The sequence below is a fragment of the Cicer arietinum genome, chromosome 5 (assembly GCF_000331145.2).
Source record: "Cicer arietinum cultivar CDC Frontier isolate Library 1 chromosome 5, Cicar.CDCFrontier_v2.0, whole genome shotgun sequence".
NCBI lineage: Eukaryota > Viridiplantae > Streptophyta > Magnoliopsida > Fabales > Fabaceae > Cicer > Cicer arietinum.
The window spans coordinates 47,623,588-47,635,675 of record NC_021164.2 but is presented as its reverse complement, the minus strand read 5'-3'; the positions used below and the strand labels follow the sequence as shown (position 1 = coordinate 47,635,675).

Here is a 12,088-nt window from a genome sequence, read left to right as displayed (position 1 = left end):
TTTATGTTGGATAGTTTGATGTGATATTTCACTTCAATGTTATTTTCTTAAAATAAATTTTCAATAAAATTTTGTTATTTTAAAGACAAATTTATGAAAAATTGTAATTGCAATTAACTATTAAAATATTAATTCTTAAAAAATCTAAGTTTCATACAACAATTAATTCATCTTATGACATTGATATGAGATCAATGTAGATAAGTCACATATTTAATTAACATGTCATATCATAGTCTTTAACGATAAATATTTAAATATAAACTATTTTAATTAATATTTTACAATTTCAGAGATATATTTACCAATTTGCAAAATTTATGAACTAATTTAATCAATACTTACAATTTCAAAAATCAATTTGTCAATTTACTCGTTGTTTTTCTTTGTCTGTCTTTTTTTTTATTTTCTTTCTTTTTTTTTAACTTTATTACTTTTTTTTTATTGCATAAAATTTTGAATTAAGAGATGCACATTCTATAATATTAGTAAAGTGTACAATATTTAAAAGTTATAAAAAAAAAATTTACGAAACTTTCGAAAAGTAATAGTTTATAATTTTTATTGTGACTCGATTAATATCGATTTAATATAAGATATATATATATATATATATATATATATATATATATATTTATATATTTTGTTATTAACATTTAAGTTTTAAATATTTTCCTAATACTAGTATATAGTATATAGTAGATCGTGACATTATAATTTGTATTATTTTACAATAAATTTATGCATAATGTATGACAATACAAAATTCCACACCTGAGTCATGTCAATGTAAATAAAAAATTCAATTATCTATATAAACCACAATCGATAACTTATTTTAAACACAAATAACACAGATAGAGTTATAAGAATTTTAAAAAAATTAACTTAAAACTTAATTTACTAATATTTATCTATAAAAATTTTATTTATAAATGAATTTTAAACTTGCGACATTTAATAATAAATTTGTAACAATTCGTTTTTTCTTTTTCAAAACAAAAATCGAATTTCAAAAATAAAGGAAGAAATACTTTTGAATAAAATATTTAAGTCGTAATATAACGACAAAAGTCAACAAATATTTACAAGCAGCGAAAATAGTTTTTGAAATACAAACCCAAAGTATTTAAACAATAAAATACATCGGAACTATGAGACCTATCAGACATAGCTCAAACCCCTAGGTATTCTCGGTAGACACCTGTACAAAAGCATTTCTCGAAGAATTTAAACTTCTCCACGTCGCATCAAAAAAATGGTACAAGGACCCATCAAAATAAAAGTCAAGTTGACAATATGAGGTATAGATATAGTCTTCCAAATAGAAGTAAATACATTCCCAAAAGAAAGACAATTAATCCCTATACAACCATCTAATCTAATCATGCTACAAAAAACAACTATACAACTCGGGTGATCTCCACGCGCCCCGCAAGATCCTTCTGACACATCATCGGTCAGGTATGTCTAACTACCTTCCCATCTCCAGAGTACTAACCGGTAGGATGATCCTGGTTCTCATCTGATGGCAAAACCCAGATTTCCACAATAATTGTAAAGGTCACCAACCGAAATTAACAAATATCACATAACATTTAAATTTTAAATGCACAAAATAACCTTTCAACCTAACATACTCTTTGAAAGGGTTTTTGTATGCCAAACATGCATAATCAAAGTTGAAAAATGAAGTTTTTAACAAAACTAGACTATCGTATTCGAATATAGCATCCTTGTATTCGAATACAGTGTTATTTTGTAAGTCAGTAGCAAAATCAGGACAACTGTATTCGACTACAACCTCCTTATATTCGAATACAACGTTGTTTCATAAGTTAGTAGCAAAATCAAGACAACTGTATTCGACTACAACCTTCTTGTATTCAAATACAATGTTGTTTCATAAGTCAGTAGCAAAATCAGGACAACTGTATTCGACTACAACATCCTTGTATTCGAATACAACTGCAGAATTCAGTTTCGAAATGGTTTCGCAATCAATCAACACTTACAAACAAATCCCAAACAATCACACTTACCAATTACGGCACAATCACAACAACAACTGAGTATACATATGCAATCATCACAATATATCAAACATGACTCGCGTGCCAAGCACCCTAAAGCAATGCGTATATGCCAAAATGCATGAATTCCGAAATTCGAATCAAAACCCTCCTCGAAGGGGCGTAAATCATAATTGTACCACCTATCACATATCAGTACTAATTACTGATGTGCCACATATCACGGGTCATCATGATTTACTAAAAAGAGTAAATCGTAAATGTACCACCTATCACAGGTCAGTACTATTTACTGATGTGCCACCTATCACGGGTCAGCACGATTTACTAAAAAATGTAAATCGTAAATGTATCGCATATCACAAACCAATACTATTTACCAAGGTGCCACCTATCAAATGTACCGCCTATCACATACAAGTAATATTTATTGAGGTGCCACCTATCATGGGTCACCACGATTTACTAAAGAACGTAAATCGTAAATGTACCACCTATCACAGGCAAGTACTATTTACCGAGGTGCCACCTATCACGGGTCAGCACGATTTACTAAAGAACGTAAATTGTAAATGTACCGTCTATCACAGACCAGTACTATTTACCGAGGTGCCACCTATCATGGGTCAGCACGATTTACTAAAAAGCGTAAATCGTAAATGTACCGCCTATCACAGACCAGTACTATTCACCTAGGACATGTGATATATCGTAAATCGTAGATGTCATCGATTCCTTCCTTGGTTATGATCACATGTCCTAAGAAATTCACTTCTTCTAGCAAAAACTCACACTTCAAAAGATTGGCATACAATTGTTTCTCGCGTAAAATTTCAAGAACTTGGCGCAAATGTTCTTCCTCAGTCCTTAAATAAATTAATATTTCATCAATGAACACCACACCAAATTTATCTAGGAATATACTAAAGATTATGTTCATGTAGTCCATAAAAATTGTTGGTGCATTGGTAACTCCAAACGACATAACAAGATATTCATATTGTTCATAACGGGTTCTGAAAGCAGTTTTCTGAATATCTCCTTCTCTTACTCAAATCTAGTGGTAACTCGACTTCAAGTCAATCTTCAAAAATACCGCGGCTCCTCTCAACTGATCCGTCAAATCATCGATGTGTGGCAAAGGATAACGATTCTTAATAGTTGCCTTATTAAGTTGTCTATAATCCACACATAAGCGCGAGCTTCCGTCCTTCTTCTTAACTAGCAACGCCGGAGCTCTCCATGGTGATACACTTGGCCTAATAAATTTCTTCTCCAACAAATCTTCAATTTGGCCTTTGAGCTCATTTAATTAAACAAAAAATAATTTTTCTAACAAAATAATTTTAAAAATATCTGAAACAAACATCCTTTAAACCCTAAAACATAATTTTTGGTTTCAAATAATAGATTTTTTTCTGAAACAAATGCACCCATTATTACCTCTCAAACAAATATAGAATCACTTGATTGACTAATTGAATGACTACCGAATATGGAACGACTACCAAATATGGAACGGCTACCGAATATGGAATGACTACTGAGTAGTTGACTAACTGATATAATTTAAAATAGGAAAAAAATATTATTAATATAATAATAAAAAATAACATTAATAAATAATAAAATATATATAGGCCGACCTGTCAGGACTAATAGACTTTTTTATAAGTTTGAAGCTGACCTATTTAAATAAATAGACTTTAAAAATAGTCTGAGTCTAATCTTTTTATTAAATAGGTCAGACCATAAACCTCTGACAGACAACCTAGCCTATTACCATTCCTATCCGCGATAATTTGGACGAAACACAATTTAGTATCTAACAAAATATAATTATACTTAAATTATTCTTTGTCAATTAAATTGTGCTGCGTATAATTATACTCAAATTAGTCCCATTTTTTCTACTTAAATTGTGCTGAGTATAATTTGAAAAAAAATGGGTCTAATGTGTGTACAAAAAATAATAAGAATATGTTTGTTATGCATAATTATTTTTTGTCAATTTATGTTCAAATGACATTTAAGTTTGACTAACCCAAACGTGGTTGACAGTTAAAAAATGGGAACCAAACATATCTTATTCTTTCTAAATTTCTAGTACACAAACCATAAGACACATGAAGTCTATTTCGGCTGGTAGGACTAACATAATCAAAGTTTATGCATTCAGGCACCACAAGCTCTTAACCGAAATTAAGTTCATATATAATATCAACATTGAACAGCTTGAAATTTTTCAACTGATAAAGACCAATCTCCCAATGCCCAATATTTGACCAACAATCTCATCAATTATGTACAATACAAGAAGGCCACACAGCTCTATAGCATCACAAAATTTGATTAATGGAGGAGGGGCTTGTTCCAACCAATCAGCATTGCATTCGGACTTAAATGTTGAATATTAAAATGACACCACAGACTGTGAATGAGTTGAAGATTTCAACTGAGACAGTGCAGTATCACTTTCTTCACTCTCATCAAAAGCAATTGGTTTTCCACAAACATCTTTCCTGTGAACCAAATAACAAATTGAAAGGACAATATTATTCACCTAATCAAAATAGAAAAATGCTAAAAAGACATTCCTCCTTTCTAACACTATTTGTTGAAATTTTTAACTTTCAAAGGTGAATAAAGCTCAAGCAAGCAGTGCTAATACAGGCATACCTTTTAGAGATGACAGTCTCCTCAGATAATGCCTTCTCTAACCTCTCTTCAAACGGCGTAGCATGCCAGCTCACTTTCTGGTCCTGAAAACAATCAGAGCATTTTAGGTGTATAACATCGAGATCTCAAATTCTTTCATGTAGAAAACAGATACTACATGTCATACTTCTTTGTACTTGTTGGTCGAATTTGGTATGCCGTTGCCATCCCACCACTTAGGAGGAGGAACATCAGAGTGTTCATCTTCAATCCAGTGTGCAGCAACCATCCCAATGATGGGCCTGTCAGCAGGAGTTTTGCGGACGTGAATATAGCCCATCTCCATTTTCTTGCTTCTCTCCTCCAAAATGACAGATGCAGGCTTCAACCAAGAAGATAAGCTTTCTTCCACCTTAAATTCATTTTCACAAGGCATTTTGTTTAACCCTTTATCTGGTGTAGAAGTTGCATTTTGAGACTGCTCACTTGATTCGCTCAGTTTCCTTGAATCTTGCACAGAAATAGGTTCCTCTTCCTCAAGTATCTTGCTCTTAGAGATATCCTCACCTAGGCTGCTAGTTGGATACACAAACTGCGACATAACTTGAGGCTTGCCATTTGGCAACTCTTTTGAAATTGCAGGGTAAACAGTTCCAGGAGTTTGCATCCCTTCAGATAGCTTGATTGGGGTAGGATTCGGTGACTCTGTATTCTTCATATGCCATCCACTATAATCTGATGACTCGCAGGATGAAATTTCAGTCTCACATTCAAAATGCGTTGACCTGTTCCTTTCCTTAGTATATGTGGTTGATGGCCAAGGTGAAACAGAAGCCATATTCATTTCAGTCCCATCGGAAGGATGACAGCTCCCAGACCCACTTCCTTCTGTAGAGTCAAGATGATCCCATTGAGTATTGTGTGCATTGGAGATACAGCTGAAAATGAAAAGAAATTAACTTGCGAGAAGGATGTTTAATATGATCAAAATACATGAGCCCATTCAGTGAAAACCGCGTAAAATATGCCCCTAAAAATTCCAAAAGGAAAAAAGTAAGAATCATTTTCTGAAACACTTTATAGAACAGTTTTTCTTAGGTTCTTTAACAGTCATAAACTGAAGCCTTTCTTAACAAGGTGGTGTTCCCAGTGCTCCGAATAAATAACAAAACATCCACCTAAATTGATTGAATGGTTGTTTCCACATTCAATATCAGCATCAAACAGACTAAATACAGAGATTATAACCTGCTTGGTGTGTGGTCCGAACATTCCGTTCTTTTTTCCCATTCTTCACACTGTTTTTTGGGAGTTGGTGGATTGAATGGTTGGACATCAATTGGAACATTTTGAGCAGATGAATCGAGAAGCCAAGAACGAAACTTTGGAGGACCAGAATCTTTACTATAAGAAGGCGACACTTTCAGTTTTTCCGATGCTTTCTGAATTTTATCAGGGGTACTTGCTATGGTACCACAAGCTTTCAAAAACTTGGCCTGCAGAATGTTTATCAAATCACGTGAACAAACTTAAATAATAACAAAGCATAACTAAATATGCACCCATATTAAAGTAAGAATCAACAGATTAAATAGAATACAGAAAGGACTTAAACAGGTATTTTTGTTAATTTTGTTTGTAAACAATGAAACATACTTCACTCATGATAACTAAAATTTAATGTGTACAATATCAAAAACAAATTTAAAGAAATATTCTGTCAAGGTTCATTTCCTTCCACAGCAAGACATTAGAAATTTTACCTAATTGAGTTTTCTAAGATTTACAAAAAGTTTCTGTGTGAGGACATGCATATGTTCCCAATTAAATGATACAGTAGATAGATATATGGTTCATGGCTCATATATGACATAGCATGATTCATTGTCACGAATGTACCATGGCCAACCACAGAATTTCTACCTTCATTACAAAGTGATCCAGGGTGTAAAACTGGGAATGAGCAAACAGACTTAACCACAAGAATATTGTTAAAATATCATCAAAAACTTTCATTTTTATATCAAAACGACATCCTTCAAAACTAGGAAAGAGCAAAAAATGTAATAAAATAGCAAGAGATTGCAGTGAAGTTAGGGGAGTTGGACCAAAATGTAGATCTTGTCATCCCAAATACCTTCCAACATAAAAATCTTAGTTGCTACAATTAAAAATGACTACCATTTTGAAACTACAATGTGCTAGTGCATTTAAAAAAACAGTAGATGCAGTGTTATGTAAGGTAAGATTATCTGTAAGTTACCCTGCTGCCAGAATCATGTGACAGAAAAATACAATGTAGTGTGTCAAGACTTTCTTTGTGTCATGGTAAGTGGTATACTAACAATGGTTCATCGACAAACTGAGTTAAAGCATGTTATACCATTAAACAAGTAAGTATTGTTACTTCCTACCATAAACATAATTGGGAACCCTGTTTAAACCTCACTTCGGCAAATTATAAATTATAGATACCATTCAATTCAATACTGTGGCATTGGGAATCTGAGCATGCTTCAGTTCATTACTCACAATGTAGTGAAAACAATGGAAAAGGACAATAAAGAAGGATCCGGATCAAATAAAAATGTGTGCTACCTAGTGTCTGAAATGTATGTTCCTCTCAATACCTTGACAGTTGGTTAAAATTGTAAAAAAAAATTAAAAGAACACCTTCAGGTCCTGATTCTGACCATTCTCAAATCTTTTTGAATGTTTTCTTAAAATTCAATGGTATGTGTAAGCATGGAAAATAACTCTTGGGTGCCACTCTATTTTTGTTTTTATTTAATCAATAAATTGAAAGAAGCTCGATTAAAATCACAAAATAACACATGTTCAGCATCTTGAAGTTCAATACTATGAAGTAGAGTTATCACGAACAAAATGGCTTACTACACATAATTACAAACTACAAAAAAAAAAACTCCAAACAGATAATCATGTAAGAAAAATCACACAACAAACAGTTGCAACTATGCTAATGATACACAACAATAAAAAACAACGAAACATACCTCATCTTTGAGCTCCCTGTCATCTCTCTGAGATCCCTCGTCAAAATTCTTCCCATTATGGCCCACATTGTCTTCTCCCTCTTTTCAAAATTCAAATCACAAAATTAGTACATTCACCAAGAATCTTGGAGAATAACTGGACTCCGAAAGACTAATATGCAACAAATGAGAAAGCCACATATGTAACAATAAAGTTGATTAAAAAAAGAACACATAATAACAAGAATGATAGAAAAATAAAATTTACCTTCAGATAGAAACAAAGAAGACAAACGATTTCGAGAGACCACAACATCCTGCTTTACAAACAGCAAAATCATATCACTCATAAAAAAACAAAAATTAATAATTAAAATAACATTCATAGAATCAGCAAAATTCAAAGACTAATAGAGCTATTTCATATTTTTGGAACAAAATAATATCCTAAAATCTCAGATGCCAAATTCTTAAATCAACAAATTCATCGTCGCCAAAAAAAAGATAAAAATTCAAATTCAGTCAAATTAAGCTAACATCACAACTATTCTCATATCACAATTTCTCCACAACAAAAACTCTTCAAAATTAAATAAATAAAAAAATTAAAAAAAAAAAAATAAAAAAAAAAATCATCCATAATTTCATCAGAACGTGTAATCAACAAATTCATCTTCGTAAATTAGAAAAAAAGTTCAAATTCAACCAAATTAAGCTAACATTACAACTAATCTCATTTCACAATTTCTCCACAACAAAATCTCTTCAAAATTTCAGTAAACCATACACCATTTCAATCAGAACCTGCAATCAACAAATTCATACTCGCAAAGAGGGAAAACATTCAAATTAAGCTAACATTTCAACTATTCTCATTTCAAAATCTCTCCAGAACCAAAAATCTTCAATTTTATTTTAAAAAAATTATCCATTTTTTCATTATAACCTGCAATCAACAAATTCATAATCGCAAACAGAATAATAGTTCAAATTCAACCAAATTAAGCTAATACTACAACTACTCTCATTTCACAATTTCTCCACACCAAAATCTCTTCCAAATTTCAGGAAATCATACATCATTTCATCAGAACCGCAATCAAGAAATTCATAATCGTAAAGAGGGAAAAAAATTCAAATTAAGCTAACATTATAACCATTCTCATTTCACAATTTCTCCAAAAACTCATCGAAATTTCCATCATATCATTGATCATTTCATAACCCTTAAAACCGATTAAAAAAAACGGCTTCACAAAAAAGAAGAAAATCAAAAACCACAACAACGAAGAACATAGAACAAAAAAAAAAAAGTTAGGGTCGGTTATTTGGTTGTTAGTTACGTTAGGTTTGGTGTGACGAGAAGGCGGCAGTGTAGTAGTTTTAGGGAGGTGGCGCTTGTTTTCGCGAACTCTGAAGCAAGTGAATAAGCAACCCATGATGGTTCGGGAAATGGATCGGAAAACGAAGCTAAAAAATGAAACCTAACCAGTGCATATCATTTGAGGAGGACCCAGTTTCAGGTGAGGTAAGGTAAGGTAACGTTTCTTTTCTTCCTCTTTTCCTTTTATTCTTTTTTTTTATATATATATAGTATTATTTTTTTGAATTTGAACGGAAATGAAGACAGCGTGAAAGAGAGAGAGGTTTTCGTGTGTGTGTGAAGTGTGTAGTTTGAGTGTGTAAGAAAGAGAGAGAGAAATGAAAAGTGTATTTTTCTCCCGCTCTGCACAAAAACCAAGAGAAAAACCCGTGAACCGGGGGAAATTTGGAAAAGCCGGCTAAAACCGGCGGGTGAACGGTTCAAAGCAGTCTTCTTAAGAAATCATTTTGAATATATATATTCATTAAAAAAAGTAAAAAATTAAGAGATTGCATTGCTACTATAATTTGTTTTGTCAAAAAATCTCTTTAAATTTTCACGTAATTTTATATAATTTTAAACTTAAAAATAAAAAAGTTATTATACTATTGTTTGAAGTGTTTGTGTACTAATTTTACATAAAATTTATTTTATTTTAAAAAAAAATTATATAATCAGATAAATCATGATCAATTATGGTGATTTTATAAATAATTATAAAAAAGTAAAATATTATTAATAATTTAATAATTGTGATTAATTGATAATTTAAAAAAAATTTAGTTAATAATATATATAAACTAAATTTATTTCTTTATTAAAAATTATATATGATTAATTTATCAATTTTTTAATACATAATAAATGATTATGTTAGTTTTAAAAGTTAATTTTGGTCTTCTATCTTAAAATTTCATCCGTATCCCTTAATTTTTCACTGAACTACCTACTTTGGATTTGTCGATTTATCAATTTAGTAATAAAGCATCATTAACTACCAAATTTATCTTGAAAAGTATATCAAAGTAAGAAGTAGTAATTTATACATGCAAATAAATTTTTTCATTATGGTTGCTCCCGTTAAGGACTAAAGATATGTTTGACTAGACTTTCAAAAACAAATTATATTTTAATAGAAAAAATATATAAGAACAAATCTTATTCTATGTTAAATCTTCAAATTTTTAAAAATTATTTTTAAAATAATAATCAAACACGCCTTATCATTTTAGACTCTCTTTATAATAAAATATAAATAAAAATAGTAATTAAAAATTAATATATTTAATATATTTAAATAAATAAATTTTTTAATTATTATTTTTATTTATATTTTATATTAGAGAATGTATATATAATAGAGTTTATTCTTTATTTTTATATATTTGAATATTCTTTTCAATCTTTTTATGAATTAAATATATTAAATTCTATTAACCAAATTTTAATACAAATATCTTTTATAAAAATGACAAAGAATAGTATTAAATTATAGACTAAATTTTGTACTACCGATATGAAAGTGGTTTCAGATCCCATGCAGTGGGTTGGTGAAGAGTTTCGCAACAATGGGGCTGGACTAAATCCATCGTGTTACCTGAAATGGAGAATATGCTTTCCTTCTTTTGGGTTGAACATTGAAGAGGAGAAAGATACGTAGAACCTTCATGAAAATTTGATCATTGAAAATAATGAGTACTGAGGAGGACTTCTTAACTTCCTCTACCCGAAATATTTATTCATGTACTCATATTATAGTGTTTGTTCTTTTTATAATCTACAACTGATTTATAATTTATAAATTTAATATTCAATTTGATTTTGAATATAAAAAAAATTAACTATATATAATCTAAAATTTAAATATAATAATTAAATTTTATTGACCAACTTTTTCTTATATTTAAAATAATTATTGATTAAATAACAACTCAAATGGAACCAATATTTGATGATAATTGTTCAATCTTTTATTTATTGATTATTTAAATTAAATTTAAAATTTTAGTTACTTATAATATTTACATTACAATATTTGTAAAAGAAAATATAAAAAAAAAAAAACAGGGCGGCCAACTTACTTTATCATTATTAAAGATTTATAGATTGATAGAAGGTCTATTTTTTATTTATTTATATCGAGTGATTCATGATGCCAACCGGCCCCAATCCAATAAAACCAGTAAAAGAATACAAAATCAGAAAAAGACTTATGATTGTTGTTGAATATTATGATCCCTTAAAAGACGTGTTAGTTTGAAATGGATGAGCGATCATATATACGAAATGGAATGAAAATTCAAGTAGCATTATTTTCCTTTAAAAGACATGAGTTTGTTTGAAATATAGAGATAATTATCTACTTTCTTTGTGTGAGAGGGACATAATCCTCTCAATGTTTGTTTGAAACATAAGAGGGACATATTTCTTCGTGAGAGGGACATAATCCTCTCAATGTTGTGATTCAATACAAGGTATATGTTAAGTATCAAATTGTTGTAGAAATGTGTAGATTTTAAAAGGATTTTTATAAAATTTTAGAAGACACTTTAATGAATTTGTAAGACAAGATTTCAAAATATTTTATGAATTTATAATATTGAATGAGAAAGTATAATAAATATTTATAAAGTTTGAATAAATAAAAACAAAACTAGTGTTAGAAATTCAATTTTCATTATCGGCCGTCATGTAACGAGTTTTGTCACCTAAATTTGGAAGTTCTTTTATAACATCTCAAATATTATTCTTCATATGCATCTCTCTATCTCTTTCTCTTTTCTCCATTATGTTAGAAATCTTTTCAAAATTAAAAGCAATACTCTCAGTGTCAATAGAAATATTTTCCAAAACTTTTCCTCGATTGTTTGTAGTAGACTAGTAGATGCACTAGAACTCTTTTCATACACATATCTACTTTGCTTATAACAATTTTGTTTTTATATGGGAACCTCTGAACCCAAAGGGGAATGTGATAGCGGACCAGGATGGTTTGGTGATGGAGGCTTATAGACTGGTTCATAGTACTAGGATGGTTT

General features: G+C 30.2%; 1 protein-coding gene across 2 annotated transcripts; it reads right to left on the bottom strand.

Annotated features, from left to right (window-relative positions):
- Positions 1 to 4,153: 4,153 nt before the first annotated feature.
- LOC101495785 (protein JASON-like) lies at positions 4,154 to 9,366 on the bottom strand. Of its 2 annotated transcripts, none has more exons than XM_027335157.2 (7): positions 9,031 to 9,366; positions 7,956 to 8,007; positions 7,709 to 7,788; positions 5,940 to 6,187; positions 4,879 to 5,629; positions 4,713 to 4,795; positions 4,154 to 4,555 (listed from the first exon to the last, which is right to left on the bottom strand). In XM_027335157.2, the coding sequence occupies exons 1-7, from the start codon at positions 9,124 to 9,126 to the stop codon at positions 4,447 to 4,449; spliced, it is 1,419 nt and encodes a 472-aa protein (XP_027190958.1). In that variant the 5' UTR covers positions 9,127 to 9,366; the 3' UTR covers positions 4,154 to 4,446. The 2 variants fall into 2 exon arrangements, with proteins under 2 accessions (XP_027190958.1, XP_004499969.1); XM_004499912.4 differs by having other exon boundaries at positions 7,956 to 8,004; positions 9,031 to 9,365.
- Positions 9,367 to 12,088: the final 2,722 nt, after the last annotated feature.

What these genes read in the sequence shown, in the direction of transcription:
- LOC101495785 (XM_027335157.2), bottom strand. Translation starts at nt 9,126, where the DNA reads ATGGGTTGCTTATTCACTTGCTTCAGAGTTCGCGAAAACAAGCGCCAC. An exon ending in TCGGACCACACACCAAGCAG is followed by an intron (nt 5,630 to 5,939) that starts GTTATAATCTCT and finishes TTTCATTTTCAG; the next exon opens with CTGTATCTCCAATGCACACA. An exon ending in CGACCAACAAGTACAAAGAA is followed by an intron (nt 4,796 to 4,878) that starts GTATGACATGTA and finishes GATTGTTTTCAG; the next exon opens with GACCAGAAAGTGAGCTGGCA.